This window comes from Amphiprion ocellaris, chromosome 15 (assembly GCF_022539595.1).
Source record: "Amphiprion ocellaris isolate individual 3 ecotype Okinawa chromosome 15, ASM2253959v1, whole genome shotgun sequence".
NCBI classification, from domain to species: domain Eukaryota; kingdom Metazoa; phylum Chordata; class Actinopteri; family Pomacentridae; genus Amphiprion; species Amphiprion ocellaris.
Genome location: NC_072780.1, coordinates 23,888,609 through 23,915,886, shown reverse-complemented (window position 1 = coordinate 23,915,886; position 27,278 = coordinate 23,888,609). Strand labels below are relative to the sequence as shown.

Sequence of the window (27,278 nt, the reverse complement as noted above, 5' to 3'; positions counted from 1 at the left end):
TTATTTTTGCTGTAGACTGAAAACATTTGAATTTGATATCAAACGATGATGAGACAAGAGATCTACATTTCAGCTTTTATTTCCAGGTATTTACATCCAAGTCCGTATATCATAGCTTTCCTGCAAACTACATAATGACTAAAGAAAGAATGATGCAAATTTGTTCAGTTAAATATACTGAAGTCAGCATTTTACAAAACACAGTGATCTCCATTTTCTTACAGAACTGACATTGGAATAAAAAAAAAAAACCTTGACATTATAAAGCTGTCCTCATGCTTTTTCCTGTTACGTGTGAGACCTCTGTCGTTTCCAGAACCTCTTGACCTCACTGTGCCCCTGTGGTGTCACCACCATCACCCTGTGAGCCACGTCCTGCCAAACCAGACAGTCCAGACCCTGCACCAGAATGACTTATTTAAACAGTTGCAGGCTACAGCAATGATGGACATTCATTAGCATTTCACTTACATATAATCTGATGAAGAGGTACACAGGTCATCTAACATAAACTGCTGTAACTGCAAAGGATTGATGAGTTATAAAGGCCAAAGAGATTGTGGGGGGCTCTTATGCTCCAACACTATTGCACCTATTGTATGTTTAGGGAAAAGTACAGTTGATTACGACTCGGGTCTTTTTGAGTAATTATGACAACTTTATAAATTAAGGTACAGAAATCAGTAACAAAGGCGCATCACGAAAGCAGGTTTATTGGGGCAGTGAATATGAGCCACACCAGACAGGTTTTATTATGTTAATTTAGCTGTAACACCAACAGCTACTACTGCTTTAACTGACTGTTTGCATAGGTGTTTGCAATGGTAATTCTCAATTAACAGATTGAAAACTAGTGTATTACAGCATAGTTACAGCCACAGTCCCCATCTTGCTTGTGTACCTCGGTCTAGTACAGTCAAAATATGTTAAAGTTATGCATTTAGCTCTGTGTTACAAAATATGAATTCAATGTTATGGTGAGACATTTCAACTACAAAGTGGATTTCTCCAAAAGTAGCAACGTTGTGATATCCATAGCCTCAAATGTGGTGCAGGTGTTCTGGCATTTGTATATGCAACAGAAATAATTTCAAATTAACAGCGCAAAAGTTTATGGTAGTGTTACATACAAGTATTGTCCGAAATGTGTCAGCAGCTTCCTGAATTTGTACTCTAGTGATTTTTCTATGAAACAAACACTATATAGTGGGTGTGACCACGTGGACAATCGGTAGTCTGATGTTGTACAATGTGATTGTAGCTTATTAGCTCCAGCAGCGTTACAAAAAAGAAAGGTTGGTGACTCAAACACATACCTGCCCAACCTCACAAGAAAAAGTTTAACAGATTAAGGATAATACAAAAATATTCTGGCACCAGGCCAAATGTCTTAATTACAAGATATGGCAAGAAACGCCACACATGGCACCATCATAGGAACCAAATACAGACAAGATTGAGGTTTTCTTTGATTTACTGCCGTTTCTATGAAATTACCTTGAACAAAAACTGTTCATGGCAATACTTTTGAAAGCAAACTTATTTTCCTTTCAGTGCATAAAGCCTTCGCACAGCTCTTTATATGGCACAACCATGCAAATTAGTGTCTGCTCTTTTCTTATGTGAGAGTAGGACACATTAGGTCATGAGTATTGAGTGGTGTCATTTATCAGAGGGCTTGATAGATTTATGAAACTAATATGTAATACATAACTTAATGATAGGCCAAAACACTACATAACATTAATACGGCTTTTCAAAGGAGTCTTTACCCAACTCTCAGCGCCATGTGTATTTTTGACTGGCTGATCTTGGTGGTATACTCATGTGAAATAAAGCACACAGCTTGAATAATAAGCACCTGATTGGCTAGCTACACACTTTTTCTCATGCATTTGACTGATATGATGCTTTCTTTAAGATCTTTTTTACCATGTGCAGTCTAACATATTGTTAGCATGCCACATACAATGTCATTGTAATTGATAAATGTGAGGAGAAGAGCTACAAAACAGTCTTCCTCCAAGGTTTCCCTTTTGGAAGTAATACATACTTTTGTGTGATTTAATTGCGAAAAATCTAAAAACATTGGGGAGTTGCTCAGTCAGTAGTGAAGCACTCATCAGAAAACACAATTACTATCAATCCAATTTGATTTAACAATCCACATAATAATGATTACAAAACTCATTTAATTGATTAGGAAAAAAAAAATCAAACCTGAGCTCTGTCTCGCAGAACCTCAAAATCTGCCTGGGACAGGAACTGGTTATAGAGCACTCCTGAGGAAGACATGGACACAACCACACACAGACAAGTGAGAAATGAGTTTAAAGGCCAGTGTGAGTACTCATCCTCTCTGTTACAGGATACAAGAACTCAGACTGTGAGAGCTACAGCTTAGTTCTAATGACAGAACTTTGTCAGTTCTGCAGTGTGAGACCAACATCTGTCAGTCACAATTTGTTGGCAGGAATAATGAAAATGGCCTGAAAAACCAATTTGCAGCTGCTCTGTAGAGCATTTGGCCTTTATCACATGCAAATTTGCTTCTCCTTGATATTTTCCACAGCAAACTAATTCTTACCCTACACATTTTTGAAAATACAAAGACATATTTAAAATACAGCAAATTCTCACATAAAATTAAGTACCGGTACTCACATAATGGTTAAGCGTGGCTGTGGCCAGCACAAACAAATAGGGCCATTCACTAATAGAGACTTGGTAAAAAAAAAAAAAAAAAAAAACACTGAAATGCTTAATTACTACATGTACAACAGGTCACATGGTGATTTACAATGTGCACTTCCTCAACATTAATTCCACCAGTAAAACTACAGTCATGTCATGCGCAACACTATCCTGCCTTTTCATAATTTCTAACTGCTTCTACCTTGTTAACTTTTTTCTTTCTGTAAATAAAACTCAACGTCTTAAGATATGTCTAATATAAAGCCTACCAAGCCACGTAGAGATTTTGGCCATTCCTCCACTGATAGTTGTTTCATGTAAACCATGTTCATTAAAAAAAAAAAAGAAAAAAAACAAAAAACTGAAGTGGCAGCAGTTAATTCATAAATGAGAGTAGTATTTGTAAGAGCAGAGAACTAGTGGGTATTTCATCAAAAAAAAAACTGTTTAATACCACTGAAAAGTGCAATAATTACTGTCAAAGTAGATCTTGTGTACATTTTGGTTTGTTTTTATACTACATTCCTTAAATATTTGCACTATCTTTGCTGCTATTACATTGCAAATTTCCCTACTGTGGGACTAATAAAGGGTTATCTTATCTTACCTTATAGATAGATTAAACCAAACAAAATTATTGATCCCGCAGCGGGAAAATTTGCAGTTTATCTTATCTTAGGACTATGTTGTTAGACTGCACTGAAATTAATGACAAGATAAGATAATCCTTTATTGCTCCCCACACCAGAGGAAATTTACATAGTAGCAGCAGCAGCAGTAATTTTTACAGAATAAACATATGCATAATAACAATAATAATATGTACAATATGTACAAGGATGAAAATGAAGAATAAATACAGTATTAGTACACTGTAAACAACAGCAATATAAAGTGGCTTGTGGAATAAAAGTAAAAGTGCAAGATGCAGCAGTGCAAAAATGGCTGGGCAAATTTTATTATGGTTTGCAGTAGAAATTTAAAATTACAGTGACTATCAAACCAAGTCGACAGGAGATTCTGACTTTGACAACAGTCCATTAAAATTGAAGCTGAGGAAACAGATGTGGTATAACAAAATGCTTGCTAAAATCTTTTAAAAACATATCAATCTATCCCCTGGGTTGCCTGCCCAAATACAAACACCGAAAAACAAGCATGCTCACCCTCTGTGAACTGTAGTCGATCTCTCTCCAGCTCCCACAGTCTGATCTGATCTGTTATGGTTGAAGGCAGCACTGGGGTCTGAAGCAAAAGAATGCAAGATAAAGATTTTGTGCAGAATTGTTTAAGGCCAGCCAGGCAGCCCATACTGGATTTATTAGAATTAGGTGTCAGTAGAACAGACGGGCTGCTGTACCTGTGCGAGCATGACAGGGTGAGCTCTGGTCCTGAGAAAGTGGATAATCTGCATAACACAGAATAGCAGAGAGACATACATCAAAATAGAGAGATTCAACAATATGTGCAGTTTCATAGATTTTGCTAATATCTACATTGGAACTATTCTCAAATTTGAACTGTTTATCTCTTTTGGTTAAATCTTAGTAAAGTTCATTGCATCTTGAATTTCTGCAGGCAGTGGATGGTGTTCTGGCCATCAGGCATACGGAGACAAATCTTGGTGACACACCACATTGGTCGGTCATCAGAACATCCAAAAATCATTCAACAGCCCTTGTTTAATACACAAATATTTTCTGATCTGTTGTAGAGGTACAGTAATACACTGACTGGATTTCACCTGGCTATCATCTAAAGGAGGACTTGGAAACTTGTGAACCTACTTGACAGCCAGTTATTCTCAATGTACTGTTGTGCTGTAGCTTTAGGCAGAGAATACATCCATCCAGAGTAAGTACTACCAATCACTCTAATGTAATTAACACAAAGTTAGGATAAAAGCAATGTTGAACAGAAGTGTAAGTTTCCTTTAATCTCATGCCCATAAGGTATAAGGAAACTGGGTAAGAGTATTCGTGATTTTTGTCAGTATAGATATGCACCAGTTCGGCAATTCATAAAATAAGTGTATATAGGAAGTCAACTGCTGCCACACCCTGAATAACATCTCTTCATTTGTACAGTTATAATATCTCAGCAGTTATTGTATAATAAACTAAAACAGTAATTACAGAGGCAGTATATATTTCATAGTAGTGAGACTAAATTATTGTTGGTCGATTTTCACAAGAAAAAGTAGTACATACATGCAAACTTTATTTGTGTGTATTTCCTTTAAAGTGTTATTAACAATCATTAAGAATAATTTGTTGTTCAGATTGTCTCATGTCATGTTATATCCTTCAGATGTCAGTAGATGGTGCCAGTTAGCTGTGATTCTGCTGCAAAGTGGAGTAAGTGGGTATGGTTCCATTTACAATCCAAAATCATCATACTGCTAAAAACAACTAGCCGCTGTGTTCACTCACTGGTCTGGCCTGATTTATTCCAGGTTCATAACATAATAAAACTCTTCTGAAATGACATAAAAACTAAAGGAGAAACATTTTACAGTTGTGCAAAGTGGTTGCAGTCTTCAGGAGATGAAATTTTACACTGCCCTTATGATGACTTTCAGACGGCAAAGTAGTGAGATGTATTACAGTAAAACCTTGCTTTTTAAAAACACACACTGTACCATAATGTATTACTTGATTAAAGTAATACAGTTTTCCTGTTGCAGGTCGTAAGTGGCTGCAGGTGTTCCTTGTAGTCACAGAAGGATGTGGGGTAGAAAATTCTGCAGTCTTCAATGTGGAAGGCTTCATCTTCTTTTATCAGCAAACTGCAGCTCACCAAACACCAATAGTAGGCTATTTCTCTGTAATTCTCAAAAGGCAGGTGACCTCCCATTATTTTTGCTACACCGTTAGCAAGGTTGAACAAATTTTGCTAATTTTTTTGACAGCTATAAACAACTATACAATGCTGTTCTGAAACACCAGCAGAAAATGCTGTAGTGTTTGTTAAGTCTGAGTATTGCTTCTTATGTTAATTTGACATGTCTGGATCTAGTTTGGGCAGAGTGCTGTGACCAAAGAAGACAGAGGACATTCTAGTGCCTTAAAAAACAGAGAAAACACATCTCTTGCCAAGCATCAAGAAAAATTAGCAGTATTTGCAATAGGTTAGATTAAATACACTGTTTGTGTTATATTATTTAGATGGAGTAAAGTGGCATAACCTATGCCACAGGGCAGCATGTTGACTGGATTTGGCAAAGTCACATGAGACGTTGGGCGTTTCCCAATTCAGTTCAGTTTTAACATTCACCTCTTGACTGCACAGCATTCAATAAGACCACTGGAGTATCATCAGATATGCATAGCAATTTAGCATGGTATCTTCTTAAGGGATAGTTCAGTATAGTTACAGCCACTAAAAAAAGATAAATAAGGTGAATATATTCTCAGGCAAATCAATATCTGAACCTCTGTAAACTGTGAAATTTGTTGAATACTTTTAGAATGGTACTTTACAGTTTGTGACTCCTTTAAAATTTCATCATCAGATTTTGATGCAAGTCCTAAAAGTAGATAAGGAGAACCCAGTTAAGCAAAAGAGGGTCAAAAATATTATGCCTGACCATTTATTATTAAGGGACTGATCCGACATTGAAGTGACAAAATGATGCAAATCTTAAGGATCACCAGTTAATCTGAAGGGGAAATTAGAATCAGGTGTTTTAACAGAGTGGAAAGGACCAACTAAAAATAGAATTTTTATTGTTTTGAATGAGAAGCGTTGTGTTTGGAGAAAGGATATTCCAGCATTAGTCTTCTGCCATCTGTGAATCATGGAAATATTAATATCGTGGTTTGGCCACGTTTTGCTTCATCAGGGCTAGAGCAGCTTGTCACTATATCAGTAAACTGTGAGGGCAAAATTTCAGGACATCTGTCTGAACTGAATCTCAAGAGAAAGTGGGTCATGCAGCAAAACCATGATCCACCAGATACTAAAAGCCAAAGCTCACATACTTTTGTCACTCACAGATATGTAATATTGTGTCATTTTCCTCAATAAATAAGTGACCAAATGAAATCATTTTCTGTCACTTGTTTAATTTGGTACTATTCATTGATTTTTAGGATTTGTGTGAAACTGATGATGTTTAAAATCATATTTATGCTTCAAAAATATACAAAAATCTAAAGGGTATCATAAACTTTCACTGTTGTCTGACAATTCGACTGGGCAGGATTGCCCTTCTTATATACCTTAAACCTAAATTTAAATAGCAGTGAGTCAGTGTGTAGTGGCTGAGTACCTGCTGTGCTGTAATGCCGTTGGCTATGGCCTGTTGCACTGACTCCCTTGTAAGCTGAGCCACCACAACATTGGGGAAGCGATACAGCATTTCACTGAAGAGAGCCACCAGAGCAATCTGAAGTTCTGAATCTGTGATGGGCATACAAACACAAATAAGTCAGCACAGGTTCTATGAGCTGATGCAAAGTTGTGGATCCTGTCAAAAGCTTCCTATCTTAATGCTATGTCCGAACTCCAGCTATGTAGTTAACATGCAGATATGAAACTGATATCCATTTGAACGTCTCACTGTCAGAAACAATGTGAATATGCACTTTCTAAAAATGTTGAAAACTTCTTTGGTGTCTTAGTGCTGATTACAGTGCACATTTATAATGTTTTTAAAATGCATTATAACAGGAAAAAATCACAGCAATGGTTTCATATTAATAGGAACATGGTGTAAAATGTTTTCATCATCGTGAACATGCTGCATAAAAAATACTGCTCCCAGTATTCAAACATACTTGTGTAGGCGTAGATACGATAATTGGTCTCTACCACAATGAAGCCTGCCTCTACAGTGGCAGGAGTGGAAGCAAGGTTAGAGGAGGTGGTAGAGGAGCTGGTAGTGACTCCTGCAGCCAGGGTGATTGCCAGTCTGGTGGGGTAGTACCGTCTAGACTTCCTCTAATGAGAAATAATGGAAGAATTACAAAAAGGGATATAAACTATAATTATATATATGTTCATTATAACTACAAGTGCATCTCATATCATTAGAATATGTAGGAAAAGTTCAATATTTTTCATCGGACATTGCTCAAAGTGAATAACATATTTATTCTAGACTCGGCACACATAAACTGAAACATTTCAAGCCTTTATTTGTTTTAACGTTGATGATGACAACTTACAGCTCATAAACTCCCCCCCCAAATCTAACTCAAAATATTAGAATATTTCACAGAGAGTTCAGGGTTCTAATCAGCTCATTAACTCAAAATACCTGCAAAGACCCTTTAAATTCTCAGTCTGGTTGAGTACACATAACCATATTCATGGGCTGAAACCTGCTGATTTGACAGCTGTCCAGAAGACAATCACGAATGAATGAAATGAGCTACAAGTGTCAACATCAGAAGCATCTTACCTTGGCTAAGCAGAGAATGAACTGGACTGTTGCTAAGTGGTCCAAAGTCCTCCAAAGTATGTTTTGTATTTCTTTTGGAAATCAAGGTCCAAGAGTCTGTAGGAAGAGTGGAGAGCCAAGTGCCTGGTTCAAGTCCAGAGGGAAGTATCCACAGTCAGTGACGACTTTGGTGCCATGTCACCTGCTGGTGTCGGTCCACTATGTATAATCAAGTCCAATATCAACACAGAAATCTACCGGCAGATTTTGGAGCTCTACATGATTCCATCTGCTGAAGTGCTTTATAGAGATGCAGATTTTGTCTTCCGGCAGGACCTGGCATCTCCCCACACTGCCAAAACCACTCAGAAAGGGTTCATGGACATTGCTAGATTGACCAGCAACCTCACCAGATCTGTACCCCATAGAAAATCTGTGGCATATTGTCGAGCGGAGAATGGGACGAACCAGATCCAACAATAAAGAAGAGCTGAAGGTCATTATCAAGGCAATCTGTTGTTATGAGCTGTAAGCCTACAATTTACAATTCTACAATTTCATTTAGCAGACGCTTTTATCCAAAGCGATGTACATCTGACAGGAGATACAACACAAGCAGGAGAAAATAACCTGGATAAATGCCATAAAAAAAGTTCAAGTGTGATAAGACCATGGTGCCTACAGGCAGTGCAAGATATAAGAGGAGAGTTCAGGTAGGAAAGAGCTGTTTTCATTCTAGTTTTATATGCAAGTGTCAGAGTTTTGAATTTTATTTGGGCAGCAATTGGAAGCCAGTGAAGCGATCTACATAGTGGGGTGATGTGCTGTTTTTGGCTGATTGAAAACCAGACGTGCTGCAGCATTCTGGATCATCGGCAGAGGTTTGACCATGCATGTGGGGAGGCCTGCCAGTAAGGAATTGCAGTAGTCGATAAGTGATATTAAGACAGCCTGCACCAGGAATTGTGCTTCATGTTCAGACAGGAACGATTTGATCTTCCTGATGTTATACAGGGCGAATCGACACGGTCGAGCAACAAAGGCCACATGAGCCTGAGGGTTAGTTGGTGATCATGACACCCAAGTTTTTTGTAGACTTTGTGGGTTAGAGTTGGTTTGATTCAAGCTGGATGCTGATTTCTTTGTTGTATAGAAGGACTGGCTAGGATGACAAGGAACTCATTCTTGGAGACGCTGAGTTGAAGGTGGCGTTTTTTCATTCATGCCGGGACATCTGCAAGGCATGATTAGATCCAGGCAGAGACAGTGTGATTGTCCGGTCTGAATGACAGGAAGAGCTGGGTATAACAATGGTATGAGAAACCATGGGAGTGGATTTTTGCACCAAGTAAGGTTGTGTATATTGAGAAGAGGAGGAGACAGAGCACTGACCCTTGTGTAACCCCTGTGGATAGGCTGTGCAGCTCAGACACTTCTCCCCTCCAAGATACTCTGAAGTACCTTCCTGAGAGGTAGGACATGAACCAGCGGAGGGCTGATCCTGAGATGCCAACATCAATGAGTGTGGTAGAGGAGGATTTGGTGGTTATAATAAAATTTGGGTATAAAAACATGAATTCAGTTTAAAATTCCTCATTCCTGTTCAAAATGGTAAAGTGTAGGGAACTCACTGCGAAAGACAAAGTCCAAACTAAAGCACTTTGGGACAAACAGGGCAAGACATAAAGTGTTCTCAGTGTGGTCAAGTATGCCTTGGATTCGACTGCAGAGACTGGAACTTACAAGATGTGCCAAGGAAGAGGCCGAAAACGAAAGCTAACTAATGCAGATATCTGGCACTTCTATAGCGTGTTGTGACTTTGACACATGAACTGTGTATTAAGCCTATCTGTCATGTTTTCAGGCAAGTAAAATACTGCTACTGAAATGTGAAAAAAATCTTTCCTTAAGCCACTTCATACAACTGAAAGTACAGCTGCTTGTGTGTGTCTATCCGTTAATGTGACGGTTCAGTTCAGACGTGCTGTTTTGAATGGTATACGGAAATGTTACCAGGTCCGACCTAGGAAGATTGCAAGCACGACTTTTACGGATGAGCGACCATTCAGACATGTAGCTGACCTGTCAAAGGCTGCCGTCAGATTAATGGAACAGAGTGCATGTCTGAATGTAGCTTAATAAACCTGATTTTAGATACACCTTAAGTATGGGCTGACCCCAACAAAAAAGTTAGTCACGCAAGTACAATCCACGTAGGAAGCTAGTCTGAAGTCCAGATTTAAGGACCAGAGTATAGTTTGGCATATGCCATCACTATGTTGGTACTGCAGTGATCCAGCTAACAATATTTAAAGTGCTAGTGGGTCTTGGTGCCTCACCTTCCTCTGGAACACCAGCCCAAATTCCCGCAGGTGCTGTAGGAAAGTGAGTAATGACTCACTCATACCCTCCACTGAGTAATCCTGAAGCACATTATCAACAGCATTAGAGAAATACAAATTAAAAGAGAATTTTAAAACCTCAACCTCTGCATTATAAACACTGCACAGTGTTATGCTGCATGCACACACTGCTCTGAAAATGCTCTGAAAAGCTTGCTGCTGTGCACTCACTCTGCCAAGAGTAGAGAAGCTGAGCTGGAATAAGAATGACAAGATCTCTACCAGGTCCATCCCTCGGGACTGAAACAGACAAAATACAAAATATTTGTAATATTACCAACTGTGGCCAAAATCATCATCAAATATTATATTATTATTATACTCCTCAATTTTACACAAACAGAGCACTGCCTTCACTGTCATGTTGTGCTATATCACTGCTAATGTAATGCATCAAAATAAGACATGCCCTTATTTACAGTGTTTTTCCTTGAAGCAAAATATAAATAAAATTGTATCAAAACATTTTGTCCAAATTTAAATTAAAACAACAGACCTGTTTTCATTTGATGTTGTACAACATGGTCACATACAATACAACATTGTTGTTGGATGGATATTTAGGTTGACGTGATATGTAATGCTAGCAGTGAAATTTGTCATGGTCTTCATACATTTATTGTACTGGAATGTTGGTGGTTTTTTCAGATGTTTAAACAGACAAGATGTGTCACTTTCTAATACAGACACAAGTGTCATGAACTCTTTATCATTTGTTTTTGCATAACATTACTTAAATACCATATATGTATAACAATAATATATAATGCTTGTCACCTTCTGCTGCAGACGTTTGTTTTTGCCTATTTGCTCTGTGCTATTCTGGTACTACTCTAGTTGGAGCTGCAACATCAAGGACATTTTTGCATAGACTGCTGCTGGAGTGTGTGCGCAGTACCATGACAGTTTCCTTAAAGTAAAGCCAAAACATTTTGATTGCTCGATAGTGGCTAGCTGTTAGTTTAGGAGGCGCTTGATCTGATGTGCAGAGGAGTTTTCTATGAATAGAGCATTTTAAGTGACAGTGTCATAGTTGAACATGGTTACAGATTTAGGAGAAGCCAAAATTATGATCAGAATCCTTGATTCCACTAAATAACCCTAAAATGTAAACAGATATTTTCAAATAAAAGTTTTTCAACACCAGCCAACATATAATAGATACATTTAGTCTTTAGGCAAAAAACATGTTGAATGGATGTACATTCCAGAAAGTTTCACTAACATCTCGAGTCATCATCTTGTCATTGTTGCTGGACCACCTGGTTTCACAAAAATTCACACCTTGAGGAATGTGAGTCCTGGGTCATCTTTGGGCAATTAGTCATGCAATTGGGAGTGACTATAAAAATCTGAAAACTCCCCAGTCAGTTAGAATTGAAGAAGCCTCTTGGATGAGAGGAGAAACGTCTTCAAGAATCTACAAGAAAAGTCCAGTTGACTTCAAATTAACCTTTGACACAGACATACAGTGTCAAACAGGTTCTAGAAAACTGTGAAATGACTCAAGGAATGGGGTGTAGCAGGACTTGGCCCAACCTGTTGTCAACAGGGGAATGAAGCTGCTGATCAACAAAGGATTTAGGCTGCTGTGGGAGGGAACACTTTGAGGATCTTCCTGAACCTGTCTGATGTGTCCTCTGAGGAGAAGACAGGGACTGGGGGGTTGGGGAAAAGCTTGCATATGTCTACATGTGTCTTTAAGATCAGGAGGGCTTCTCACTGTGCCCATGGTATTTCGAGCTATTGCTACAGGAATATAGAATGCTGGGGCCCATTTTAATTAAAGTGAGACTTACTCAGCAGTAAGTCAAGCACAGTCCTTGTGTCTGTTGATCATCATGGTAGGATCCCAGTGTGTAGATATGGGATTAAGTGTGTGCACTGTGATGATATTAGGATTGCATCCCTGTCTTTTCAAATCACGTGGTCCTGCTGGTTTCATCAGACTATGATCCTCAGCTTGCACTGGAGCAGTTTGATTTGCTACAACAGATAACTCACAAAAAAGATGTTTCTTTCAATCATGTGTGCCTATGATGTTAACATTTTCTTTCTTTTTTTCAAAATATTGGACTAATGCTGTCATCAAATAAAACACAATTATATGCTAGCTATGCAACTAAGAGTAAAGTTTCCTTGTATTTATACATTTTTTTCATTTGTTCACTGATTTTTGTGTATTCACAATTCAAATTCCTGAGGATGGGGGTCTAAATGCTGTTACAGAACTTTCATATACCAATTCTGATGGGCAAATAAAATAGTATGGCTCCTGATCTGAAAAGTAATGAAACCAAAAACATGTTGTTAGGCAGCATTTGGCATTGAGTGAGGCATGCAGTCCTGTTGCTGGGTTAATAAGTACTTCCATGTCAGTGTCAGAATTTTGAGTCTCTCTAATTTTTATTACAATTGTGTTTCTTTTCCACACATCAGTATCTCGAGGTGATGATATTCCGCATATGTCAGAAAGGCTGTACAAAATCTGTCTATTCTTTACCAGCAGTGTCTTAAAACTACAGTACAGGGGCTCTACTGTAAAAAGGGCTAGTTTTTCTTTTGTCATTAACATTATTTTAAACTCTTAATCTCTTCTGTCCCACAGCAAAATCAAGTAACAGAAACTACTTCACTGGGACTTTCTTAAAATATAAATATTTACACAACTTCTCCGCATGCCCGATTTAGCCTCTATATAATTACTTTAGTGCTTATTATTAGTGATCGAGTGACTGAAAAAAAAGAGGACATAACCTCCACAGTGACCTCCTTAATGGAGGGTCTGTCATAGGTTCATAGGTATCTGACAACAAAAATGGTAGGTGAATGAATACCTCTGTCAGACAGTCTCTGAAGAGTTATGCTTCAGTTCTACAAATGTATAATTATACTCCTGATGATAATAATGTTGCAGTCATGTGTATTCCACTGCACAGCTATTGCTTTTGTATGAATCTCAGTATTTCTCCTTCTGCTCATGTCCTCTCTTTGACAAAAGTGGAGCATGGCCAAATGGTTAGATATTATGTAAATGGGGCTCATACAACAAGAGAATTAAGAGTGCTTGGGTCAGCAGAAGTCCTGTATAAAGTCTGTTCCTACTTTACTGGCAAATGATGAGTTATTCATAGAATGAAAAGGACAGAGATGAATTTGCCCATTGCTGTACAAATGTTTCTCAGTTAGAAATAGAGAAATTAGAGTTAGTTAGAAATTGAGCTGCAGCATTAACAAATATGCTGCAGCTCAATTGCTGCTCACAGTTAACTTGGCTCAATTTGTCCTCTTTTATTTGTATTAATTCCAATCCCAGCAACAGACATAGGACACTGATCAAGCTTAGCAAGCTGTTAGGTAGAATATATTAAGCAGAAGTCTAGGAAGCAGATTTCTGTGACCCAAAAGGTAGCAGGCCATTATTCAAGCCAATGTCTTTGCAGCTCTTGTCACTGATTAGTGCCCTATCTGCCTAATGATGTGATAATCAGAGTAATGGCAGACAATAGACTCTAGAGACTTTCATGATACTAGACTGATAATTACTGGTTTAATCACATTTAATTAGAATTAAATCAAAGTAGCAAATGACACACATTTACCTGAGCAGTTTTGAGGTATTGCAGGGTGAAGTACCACAGCTGAGAGGCTGTGTCCAGTAAGAGGAACTGGAAACCAGCTGAGGTGATGTAGGGTGCCTCTCCTGCCTCACTGACAATCAGAAATGTTCACAGGACAACATGAGGTATAATGCAAATCTGTAACACCATAATAATTGAACCTATAGCTTAAGTTTCGCAAAGCACAGTCCACACTCATTTACATTCCTCTTTGATGACTCCACTTTGTGATGGGTTCTGCCCATGCAAAGATGCAGAGTAGTTGCTTGGATGTGCTACAGAATATTTTCATCTTATATATCTATATCTATCTAGATCCATATTACCAATGATCAATCAGTGATAAATCATGTAACAGAATTTATATGCTTACAAAGTGTGTTTATTTGCATGGATCTAGCAGAATAACGTTAGTATGCAAGGTTAAACATGAGACTTTGTAGGTTGCTAGTTATGTTAGAAAAAGTTTCATTTGCTATAAATCAGGTTTAGGGTAACTTTTTTGTTGCAAAGTGACACACTTTGGAAAACAGTTAAAATAAATCTATGTATGTTTTGCTTGTCTAAGTAATGTATATTCCTACAGTAAACACTTGAATTAAAACACATTTTGATATCATATTTTCAGGGAGTACAGTTCTATATACTGGTGCTACCAAGATCCCTGTAAGACAGCAATGCTGCTCCCATATTTCCAAATACTCTACATACATAATAAGTAGGGAGGATGCAGATTTTTTTACATTACACCTGTTAGCCTTATCCTCGGTATTATTACACAGTCCTAACTTAGCATCATGTCATGTGAGCCATTCATGTAAATCATTTTTAAACAGTTCTTACAGAGTTCTTAGTTTCATACGTAACAGATTGAGGACTGTGACAGTGAGCTTAATACTACTTTACCTTTTCATGAGGCCTGCTTGAACTAACAGGTGAGCCAGGTCCTGGCTGACAGCACTAGGAGAACCCACCATGAATTGCAGGATGACCTCCCATCGCTCCATAGCATAGCGGTCAAGACTCTCAATGTCCCGTGCATGGCGGTCAGGACCAAGAGTGCTCCCCTCCTCAGCCCATGCTGTGCCTCTGTGTGTGGACACCACACTGGTTAGTACATTTCATTGTAAAAGGGAGGCCAACCATGTCTTCGATGGTTGAAAGAAAGGGAACTCAAGTAGGTAGTGGCTGTGTCTGTTTAACTACAAGAATTTTTACAAACTATTCAACTTGAAACAGCACGTTACCTCAACTACATTTCTATCAGCACAGAGTTGTGTAGTTACATTATCACTGCAGAATGATAAAGGAGAGAGAGAGAATTGCTGCCACCCTGTGGCGTAACATGGTGATCACTAAAGATGACGTACCCGCCAAGCAGAGCTGTCCTCAGATTGTCTTTGAACACTGGATTTAAAATGTATCCCTGGAGACCCCCCTGCAGCTGTTGACTATGCCAAAGGCGGAGTCCTCCCAACACTGAAACACATTCATCGTGATCCCTGCAGCAAGAAGCCAAAGACAAAAACACAAACAATGAACAAAATTTATTACTATTCTGAAATGTGCAGTCTCCTGTTTTTTTCCCCACCAAATCTGCAACAAAGCTACAAGGACTTTTACTACCTGTATTAGCAACTATTTTACTTCCACCAAAACGGTGTTTAAGAGGGGTTTTCCCAGTAGAATAGATTTCAGGTGGTGACCGTGCCACCAATGAAAAGAGTCATAATATCTGAAAGAGTTATCATTAAAAGACTTACAAAACAAATACAGTAATCAACAGTTGTAAGACTTGCACCAGGTGCCATGCTGTTCACTCCTGGGTCCTGATATATGTGGGAAGTGAAGGCAGGCCCATATGGTCCGATCCCACAGAAGAGCTAGTGTAACACAAAGTGCTAAACACCTTAACATCAGCTATTGTGAAAAGGTGTCAGAGCACACTGTACATTGTAGCTGTATTCCGGTCAGAATGCTCATGCTGACTGCTGTCCACCATCAAATGCACCTACAATGTGCATGTGATCATCAGAGCTGGACCATGGAGCAAAGGATGAAGGTGGCCTGGTCTGGTGTATGACATACACACATGGACAAAATTGCTGGTACCCCTCAGTTAATGAAAGAAAAACCCACAATGGTCACAGAAATAATTTGAATCTGACAAAAGTAATAATAAATAAAACTTCTATTAAAATTAACCAATGAAAATCAGACATTGCTTTTGAACCATGGTTCAACAGAATTATTCAAAAAAATAAACTCATGATACAGGTCTGGACAATAATGATGGTACCCCTAGAAAAGAGTGAAAATAATGTGACCATAGGGACATGTTCAATCAAGGTGTGTCCTCTAATTAGCATCACAGGTGTCTACAAACTTGTAATCAGTCAGTCAGCCTATTTATAGGGTTACAAGTAGTCAGTGTGCTGTTTGGTGACATGGTGTGTACCACACTAAACATGGACCAGAGGAAGTGAAGGAGAGAGTTGTCTCAGGAGATTAGAAAGAAAATTATAGACAAGCATGTTAAAGGTAAAGGTTATAAGACCATCTCCAAGCAGCTTGATGTTCCTGTGACTACAGTTGTACATATTATTCAGAAATTTAAGATCCATGTCCAACCTCCCTGGACGTGGCCACAGGAGGAACACTGATGACAAATCGAAAAAACGGATAATACGAATGGTAACAAAAGAGACCAGAACAACCTCGAAAGACATTAAAGGTGAACTCCAAGGTCAAGGTACATCAGTGTCCGATCGCACCATCCGTCGTTGTTTGAGCCAAAGTGGACTTCATGGGAGACGACCAAGGAGGACACCATTGTTGAAAACAAATGATAAAAAAGCCAGAATGGAATTTGCCAAACTGCATGTTAACAAGCCACAAAGCTTCTGGGAGAATGTCCTATGGACAGACGAGACAAAACTGGAACATTTGGCAAGGCACATCAGCTCTGTGTTCACAGACACAAAAATGAAGCATATCAAGAAAAGAACACTGTCCCTACTGTAAAACATGGAGGAGGCTCTGTTATGTTCTGGGGCTGCTTTGCTGCATCTGGCACAGGGTGTCTTGAATCTGTGCAGGGTACAATGAAATCTCATGACTATCAAGGTATTGTAGAGAGAAATGTGCTGCCCAGTGTCAGAAAGCTTGGTCTCAGTTGCAGGTCATGGGTCTTGCAACAGGATAATGACCCAAAACACACAGCTAAAAACAGCCAAGAATGGCTAAGAGGAAAACATTGGACTATTCTAAAGTGGCCTTCTGTGAGCCCTGATCTAAATTCTACTGAACATCTGTGGAAGGAACTGAAACATGCCATCTGAAGAAAGCACTGTTCAAACCTGAGACAACTGGAGCAGTCTGCTCATGAAGAGTGGGCCAAAAATACCTGCTGAGAGGTGCAGAAGTCTCATTGGCAGTTACAGAAATCGTTTGATTGCAGTGATTGCCTCAAAAGGTTGTGCAACAAAATATGAAGTTAAGGGTACCATCATTTTTGTCCAGGCCTGTTTTAAGAGTTTATTTTTTTAAATAATTCTGTTAAACCATGGTTCAAAAGCAATGTCTGATTTTTATTGGTTAATTTTCATAGAAGTTTAATTATTACTTTTGTCCGATAGGTTTTTCTTTCATTAACTGAGGGGTAACAACAATTTTGTCCACGTGTGTAGTTCTTATGTTGTATTCATGGCCAAGGTGCATTTGTGTTGTTGACCTGGGGAAGAGATGGCAGCAGGATGCACTATGAGAAGACAGCGAGCCAGAAGAAGCAGTGTGATTCTCTGGGCAATGTTCTATCAGGAAGCCTTGCACAGAGTAATATCCGCATGAATGTGGAAGTTACTTTGATATGTAACATTTAAATAAACATTGTTCGAGACCACAACCACCCCTTCATGGCAGCGATATTCTCTGATAGGAATTCTTTCTCTATCAGCAAGACAACAGTTCTTGCAACACTGCAAATATTGTTGTTCAGGAATGGAATAAGGAACATGACAAACAGCTCAAGGTGTTGACTCGGCCTCCATATTCTCCAGATCTAAATCCGATTGAGCATCTGTGGGATGTGCTGGAAAAACAAGTCCAATCCATGGAAGCTCAACCTCACAACTTCAAAGACTTTAAGTATGTTGCTTATCTCCAGGAGTCTGATACTACAGGACAACTTCACATGTTGTTAAGCCTGTACTTCGATGGGTCAGAACAACTGTCTTGTCAGGTTTTGAGAATGAAGTAATGCTAAAACTAGGAAAATAGGATGTTTAAATCAGACAAGTACAAACAATGGAAAAAACTGGAAAACAAGACGTAGAAACTGAATTCATGTATACACTGAACAATCCTGTGTAAACTGCAACCCAATGGAAACCCATATAAGACGACAAAGTCTGAAGTTCTCTATCCTGATTGGGTTTTAAGATGGATGGGTTGTGGTTGTCCAGACAAAGGAGGAGAGTTTAGAAAAAAGTTTACAGAAGTATAGAAGACGAGGTAATACTTTGTGTAGTCAGTTAAAATCTCAAGATTTTGCTCATGTTTATTCTTACAGCCTCTGTATTGAATAAACATTATTTGCATCAGACTCTGAAGACTGTTTGAAGACTCTTTCTTGAAAACTTTTGTGAAGATTCTATTATTTGATCCAGAATCCTGACTTTTTGACTTCACGTTTGGCAAAGCTGCTTGATCATCACTGGCCTAGAGCAGGCAGACTGAATCACAACAATTTCACTGGCATGAGAAGGGCTGGCACAATGTTAAACTTTGATAATACCTTTTTATGGGAAAAAATGAAAGAAAAAAAGAACAAAAAGACACCAAAGAGCATCTAAAAAAAGTAGTCTGAAAAAAAAGAAATGTGTGCAACACTGATATTCTGAATGCCAAGGAGGATTAAGTCTGTCATCAGAAATAAAGGTAGACAATACAGTTGGTCATGCGAAGTACTGAAAAATAATTCAATGATTTTAATCTTAGTAAGAAAGTTTTACAGACTTTTCATGCACTGACTTCCCAATGTGGGGCTTGTATTTTTGATAAAGAAAATCTAAATTGTTTTCAGTTTAACAGAAGAGCAAATACCCTGCTATTCCACTTAGAAACAATCTGATTACTGTAAGGTGATACAAATTTGAAGATTTAAGTGATATTGCACAGTGTATTCCTGTTGTATATTGAAGGGATCAACTTGAAGTGGAGTACTACACTACATTAAGGTAAGATAAAGTAAGATAAGATCTACTTTATTCATCCCGGAGGAAATTATTGAATAAATTATTAAATTATACTCCCCTGATGTATGTTGAACGACAATGCAAAACCACATTTGTCAACATAGGAGGTTGCCGTTATTTTGAGTAAAGTCATCAGAAGTTAATAATCAGTCATTTAAGGTATTCAAAAAACATTTGGCTGGGTCCGGAATAACATGACCTGTTGAGCATTCGAACAGTGTGTTAGTATATTCTTACATTAAATTAAAACCAATCAAGGTAAGCAAAAAGAAGAAAAGAAAAAAAATTGTGGCCCACCAACCTATTATGCCTTGCCTATATTTTTATCAGTCTGCACGCTCTCGCTTTCCTCTAGTCTCATATTGTTTTCCTGTCACATAAGTACAAGCAGTCCACTATTGCTGAATACTTTACTTGGTTTTGATTTAACCCCTAATGTGTACTGCACAAGCATAACACATTAAAAAGTAAAAAAAGAGAAGAAAAACGAAGTAAAGAAACAATAAGTATATTCTAAACTGCGGACATATTCACATTTAGGTAAGATATTAATTATTAATTATATTAATTGTTAGTTTCTATCCCTGTTCGTTCGTCCTGTTCGTCCTGTCCAGTCTTTGTTCCCCCTGCACATCACTGAGGTGTAGCACTGCCCTCCCTGGCTCATAATAGTGAATTCTAATAAAGAATGTCTGCTTAGCTTTCAGGGAGGGCTGGTGATGGTCAGACACATGCACTATTAAAATATTTGGCTGCAAGACTAAAATATGCATCAATCTCATATAATGTTGACACCTCTTTTGTGGAGTTAAACAATGAGAATAAATGCAGACAAAAAAAAAAAAAAAGAACAGCGTGTTAGTCTGGATCAGTTAGACTATAAAGATCAAAGCCAAGGACTTCTTTCTGACAACACAGGCACTGTCATGGACTTCAGGAGGAACAGAACTGACCCGCCCCCCCTCTACATCAATGGTGAGTGTGTGTAGAGAGTCACACATTCAGGTTCCTGGGAGTCCAGATCTCTGATGACCTCTCCTGGACAGACAACATCACGGCTGTCATAAAGAAGGCTTAGCAGCGGCTACACTTCCTGAGAGTCCTCAGGAAGAACAACTTGGACAGGAAGCTGCTGCTGGCCTTCTACCGCTCATCCATAGAGAGCCTGCTGACGTACTGTGTTTCCACTTGATACGGGAGCTGCACTGAGGCAGACAGAGCGAGGCTTCAGAGGACAGTCAAAGCAGCACAGAGGATTGTTGGCTGTCCTCTCCCCTCCCTCATGGACATCTACTCCACCCAGTGCCTCAGCAGAGCTCAGAACATCATCAAGAACAGCTCACATCCCGGTTCTCAGCTTTTTGATCTGTTGCCCTCTGGAAGGCGCTACAGATGCATTAAAGCAAGGACAAACAGACTTAAAAACAGTTTCTTTCCGAGAGCCATCACCACCCTGAACTCTCACGTCTCACGTCCCACACCCAGCCAACAATATAATGTGAAATGTGCAATATACACCACTACCTCATTCACTTTGCTATTTATATTTATATTCACAATGTCATTTAAATGTATATTTGTAAATAGACTGTTTTGCACTATTTTTTAAGATTTCTGCACTGAAAAGGAGAAGCTTTCCAATTTTGTTATACACTGTATAATGACAATAAAGCATATTCTATTCTATTCTATTCTATTCTATTGTTGTAATGCAGGACACCAGAAGTTAATTCACTAGATGTGAAGCATAGAAAGTTAACTTGGTAGAAGAGAACCCCGACATCAGGACAGTAATCATCAGAACACAACCAAATTTCAGGTAGCACATTTCGCTTTAGAGGAAAAAGCAGAATTGGCTCCTCTTTATGTCATGGACTCATAACTTAGTGAATTACAGTTTCTACAGTCACAACCTTTCAGGAGATAAGATCTTCTTTATTCATCCCGGAGGAAATTATTTTGCTAGAGCAGAATAAACACTGTACAAAGGTTGGTGGAATATACACAATTACACAGAGGTTAGTAGTTTTTTTTTGTTTTTTTTTTAAAAAGGAAAAAAGTTAAGTGACTCACTTTTGACTATCTTTTTTCACCCACAATGCCACGGCTGCCTGGGGAAGAGGCTGATCCAGGAACAGCATGCGCATCACATAATTCTTGGCCAGAGAGGGGAGCTCCCTGTGGAATATTAAATAAAATGTAAAATGACACCGTCCATGTTAGCATCATAGCCATCAGAACAGTATGTTACAGCCTGATACCTGTAGACAGCCAGACATGTTGCTGGATGGTTGTACAGTCTGTCCAAAATCTCTGGACTCAGTTCTCTCAGGTATTCATGTAGATTCTTACACTGCAGCTGGACACGCAGCTTCATCATCTACGACAGAAAACAAAGATAGGCTCAGTGGGCACAGAAACGATGAGTCTCCGCATTTTATCATATTGTTGCTCTGGGAGCAGGGAGCCATCTGTCTGCTGTATGGGAATCGTGTGGATTCACATTTTTTATTCAGCACGAGCATATTCAATGGGTGAGACATTCATTACAACATGACAACAGTTCATTACGAAATTGAATGTTTTAACGTTCAAATTACATTCAGGCCAGTCTCTAACAGAGCACCTTTAGAAGATAAATCACATCAAATAAACTGACGTAGAGCGAAGCATGTGTGTATAAAACGTATTTTACCGTGAAGACAAAATATCGACGATTCCCTGACAATGTAAAATTTGTTCAAAATAACTCCATAGCGATGCTCAGCACCTTTTCATCTTTTAAGTGGCCATGTTTCCAGGTCATGTGATCGTAATGCTCACGCCCTTATTGGTCGTTTTCTTCTTCTGTGATTGTAAAATATAACCATCGGATGATCGGTCGCCACCTGCTGTACTAAATTTGGAATGTCTGTACCATAGACTATGATCTGGACAAACAAGCTTACAAATATAAACAGGGGATATACTGTATATATACACTACTAGTCAAAAGTTTGGACTCTTCTTCTCATTGAATCTTTTTTCTTTATTTTTACTACTTTTTACATTGTAGATACATACTGAAGACATCAAAACTATAAGGCAAAATATATGGAATTACCAGTATGGAGGAAACAAACAATTGTGAAATAACTCTAAATATATTTTGCATTTTAGATTCCTCAAAGTAGCCACCCTTTGCTTTGATTACTGCTTTGCACACTCTTGGCCTTCTATGAGCCTCATGAGGTAGTCACCTGAAATGATTTTCACTTCACAGGTGTGCCTTGTCAAGGTTAATTTGTGAAATTTCTTGCCTTCTTAGTGGGGTTGGGACCATCAGTTGTGTTGTGCAGAAGTCAGGTTGGTACACAGTTGACAGCCCTATTTGACAACTGTTAGAATCCATATTATGACAAGAACTAAGTAAATAGAAAAAACAGTCCATCATGACTTTAAGAACTGAAAGTCAGTCAGTCCAGAAAATTGCAAAACCTTTGAATGTATCCCCAAGTACAGTCACAAAAACCATCAAGTGCTATGACGAAACTGGCTCACATGACGACCGCCACAGGAAAGGAAGACCAAGAATCACCTCTGCTGCTGAGGAGAAGTTCATACGAGTCACCAACCTCAGAAATCGCAAGTTAACAGCACCTCAGATTAGAGCCCAGGTAAATGCCACACAGAGTTCTAGCAGCAGACACACTTCTGCATCAACTGTTCAGAGGAGACTGCACCAATCAGGCCTTTATGATCAAATAGCTGCTAAGAAAGCACTACTAAGGAAAAGTAACAAGCAGAAGAGATTTGTTTGGGCCAATAAAAACAAGGAATGGGTACTAGACCAGTGAAAATCTGTGCTTTGGTCTGGTGATTCGAAATTTTAGATCTTTGGTTCCATCCGCCGTGTCTTTGTGCAACACAGAAAAGGTGAATGGATGGTCTCTACATGCATGGTTCCCACCGTGAAGCATGAAAGAAGAGGTGTGATGGTGTGGGGGTGCTTTGCTGGTGACACTGTTGGGGATTTATTCAAAATTGAAGGCACACGCAGCAACATGCAATCCCATCTGGTTTGCGTTTAGTTGGACCATCATTCATTTTTCAACAGGACAAGGACTCCAAACACACCACTATGCTGTGTAAAGGCTATTTGACCAAGAATAAGAATGATGGAGTGCTGCGTCAGATGACCTGGCCTCCACAGTCACCTGACCTAAACCCAATCGAGATGGTGTGGGATGAGATGGACCACAGGGTGAAGGCAACAGGGCCAATGAGTGTTCAGCATCTCTGGGAACTCCTTCAAAACCATTTCAGGTGGCTACCTCATAAAACTCATCGAGAGAATTCCAAGAGTGTGCAAAGCAGTAATCAAAGCAAAGGGTGGCTATTTTGAAGAATCTAAAATATGGAACACAGTTTGACTTATTTCACACTTTTCTGTTTACTACATAACCTAACCTTTGTGGGTTTGTTGAAAATGTACAGATCCCATGGACTTTTATAGTGAAGCTCAGACAGAATTTACACATTTAACTGCACAGAATAAGTTAATATTTACATTATGCACTTATTCAGATTGCAATAATTGTAATACTTATGAATTATCATTAAAGTGTAAACATGTACTTTCTGTAAAAGTCAGATAATCAGGTAAATATACACTTTGCAAAGAGATATTTGAGATTTATGAGTAGGAATCTGAACACCCATCTCTGCAATCTAATTTAATATGTCATAAATAAGGTCATCAAACCCAATCACTTTGATCAAATTATTGAAGTCTCTTGCAGCTCTTCACTAGCCGCCATGGTGCAGTTTAGCAAAATAAAATATGTGAGCTACATAAACTGAATGCAGTGACTCTTATTTCATGGCTCCATTTACTCATACTGCAGTTCCCCGTTGAATAAAACCGACCCATTGCAGTAACACATATCAGTGACATTTTTGTGTGTTTGTTTATTGTGTGTCAGGTTTAAGGAAAGAACAGAGAGTGACAATCATGATGGCAGAAGGTTTCAATGCTACAAATGAGTGATAAAAATTTATATTATTTATTTTAGCATGAAATTCACCATTCATCTTCATTATGGAGATTTGTCTTGGATCTGGTGCGCACTGTAAGACATATTATGAGTCTTGTGCATCCTGGATTTCAAATATTTTATGTGGGTAGCCATGTACATACAAGCAGACACTGTGTACATAATAGATTTTTGCACTGTGAAATATTCTGAGTATTTTTGTTACCTTCCTGTCATTTTGCATATGTGTTCATTCATCATTCTGATGCCTTCAGTGAGAAACTGGTGGTATACATGTCCACAAACTGATAAAAGAAATAGGAGATAAATAGATTTTCAATGGGCTGCACAGTGGTGTAGTGGTTAGCACTTTCACCTTGCAGCTAGAAGATCCCTGGTTCGCGTCCCGGCTTTCCCGGGATCTTTCTGCATGGAGTTTGCATGTTCTCCCTGTGCATGCGTGGGTTTTCTCCGGGTACTCCGGCTTCCTCCCACAGTCCAAAAATATGCTGAGGTTAATTGATCATTCTAAATTGCCCGTAGGTGTGAATGTGTGAGTGCTTGTTTGTCTTTGTATGTAGCCCTGCGACAGACTGGCGACCTGTCTAGGGTGTCCCCTGCCTTCGCCCGAGTCAGCTGGGATAGGCTCCAGCCCCCCCGCGACCCTAATGAGGATTAAGCGGTGTATAGATAATGGATGGATGGATGGATAGATTTTCAATACATAAGTGCTAAAATTAAACAAAAAAATTAATGCTGAAGTAGTAAAGTGCTTCAAAAACAAATATGTACATACAAACACACATACATATATATAATTTTTTAAAATTATGAAAAAAACTGTTTAATTAGATAAAAATATGTATCAATATAGGCAAAATTTATAAAATTTGAATGAGACATCTTTAAGTTATTCCTTGAAGACTATTCAGGTAACTTCATTGTGGCTATTGCAGTTCCTTGTCCTAAGCCTAACCCCAACACTAAGCCTCCTCCACCCCAGGTCCCCAGATCAGAGCCGCCTCGACCCACAGAATACACAAGCTGTAACCTTGCTTGTTTATCGGTAGATCTGTTTCATTTTTGCTATATATTTTTGAGAGTTTTTTTTCGATTTGTGGAACATGGCTTATAGTAAAAGATCATACATTTACACACTGTCATTCTGGTCACACAAATATCATTGAGTCAAATGTAGCTCTACAGTATATACCATCTCACAGTGACATTGCTAACATGCAGAAGCTGATTTGAGGATGATGAGTTTTACAGGTATTAGGTCATAAATCAAAGTTCTGACATGTTAACATTGTTGACTAGCTGGTGGCGCTGACAGAAAAATGAGAGGGTTATTGCCATTATTACAGTTCATCATGAGTGCAATTTGAATGTCTGAACAGTTTCAAAGTAATTCATCCAATCAAAATAGATAAATATGGTAAAGTAAAGGTTAAGGAATCACCAAAATCAACTGTGAATGTCGATAGAATATCAATGGCAATTTAAGTGGCATACATTCAAGTATTTCTTAGAAGTAACCTACTGATGGTATTCCACTAAAAACAAACAAACAAACAAATGAACAAACAAGTGAAGAAACAAACAAACATCATGGAAATCCATCCAGTAGTTGTTAAAACATGTCATCAATCCTCAAAAACAAAGCCTGCTGGTGGTGCTAGAGAATAAGCCAGATGACCACCATAGTAAAATTTACTTTGGGGGAATGCCTCATGTTGCTAACATGGCAAAAACACACATTTCAGGAAAACATCTCTATTGTGCTGCTGTTTTCTTCTGGTTGTCTTATAACAGTGTGGATTAAGACTACATTATATGGCACTGTGGCGAAACATTTTCTGCTGTACTGGCAGGCTTCCTTCCTTCTCACAGAGGAAATTACATGCACTCTTGCTCAAGCGAAGACACACACACACACAAACACACACACATAATCACAGTAAAGATGTCTGATTACAAGTTTTGTAGCTGAGTAACACTAATGGCCCTTTTTTAGGGGATTGGTACTTTTACCATATTTATGTTCATTCATATATTCCTGTTTGTTTGTTTGTCATTTTTTTTTTGGTCAGCTTTGCTTCTGTATACTACCTCCACATGTGTCCTGTACCACCTCACAAGAACGTAAGCTCTTTGAGGCTACACCATTCCAGAATCTGTCATTTCACTCTGTGGTGATCTTACAAAGTTGTCCTGATCTTAATTTGATGCCTATTGTGTCAGTTGGTTCAAAAGTCAAAGATTTTTAAAAATTATATATATTGTTATGATATCATATGTTTTACTCCAAAATTAGCCTTGATTAATATTGGACTGAATTGATAGGATCCCCTGGACCTTCACAACCCACCCCAATACATTATGTAAAATTTATTTCAGTTTATTGTTTAAAAGAGGCAATGTATCACATGATGCAAGTATTATACCAAACTTCCTAATCTATAAATATGCGTGTTACTAAAGTCATTTCTCTTGTAAGCGACCATGGTTAATGAACATGTTTGCAAAAATGTTCTGGTGATCCTTTGAGTTTCTGTCATAGTTATTGCATGTGCTCTCTAACATAATACATGAAAGTTTTGATAAACTGACAAGCAACAAGCCTTAATCTTGTCTCACTCTCACTGTGAACAGTTACTGTAAAATTCAAATCTAAACAATTTGTTAGTGGTTTCACATTGGGATGAAACAAAGAGCAAATAACAGTCGATAGCATGCATAGAAAGATTATCTGTGTGTGTGTGTGTGTGTGTGTGTGTGTGTGTGTGTGTGTGTGTGTGTGTGTGTGTGTGTGTGTGTGTGTGTTTGCACCCACACGCGTGCATGTGCGTGTGCATGGGTGAGGGGGCGGTGATGATTCAGAAGTCAGATTTCTCACAGGAACA

General features: G+C 38.6%; 1 protein-coding gene across 1 annotated transcript; it reads right to left on the bottom strand.

Moving 5' to 3' along the window:
* Nucleotides 1–63: 63 nt before the first annotated feature.
* On the bottom strand, nucleotides 64–22,172 carry gtf2h4 (general transcription factor IIH, polypeptide 4). Its single transcript, XM_023291810.2, has 14 exons — nucleotides 22,053–22,172; nucleotides 21,619–21,737; nucleotides 21,431–21,535; nucleotides 15,473–15,604; nucleotides 15,009–15,191; nucleotides 14,085–14,193; nucleotides 10,654–10,722; nucleotides 10,420–10,503; nucleotides 7,476–7,638; nucleotides 6,968–7,098; nucleotides 4,055–4,102; nucleotides 3,861–3,939; nucleotides 2,221–2,282; nucleotides 64–399 (listed from the first exon to the last, which is right to left on the bottom strand). Exons 2-14 carry the CDS (start codon nucleotides 21,735–21,737, stop codon nucleotides 289–291), a joined length of 1,395 nt encoding a protein of 464 aa, XP_023147578.1. The 5' UTR covers nucleotides 22,053–22,172; the 3' UTR covers nucleotides 64–288.
* Nucleotides 22,173–27,278: the final 5,106 nt, after the last annotated feature.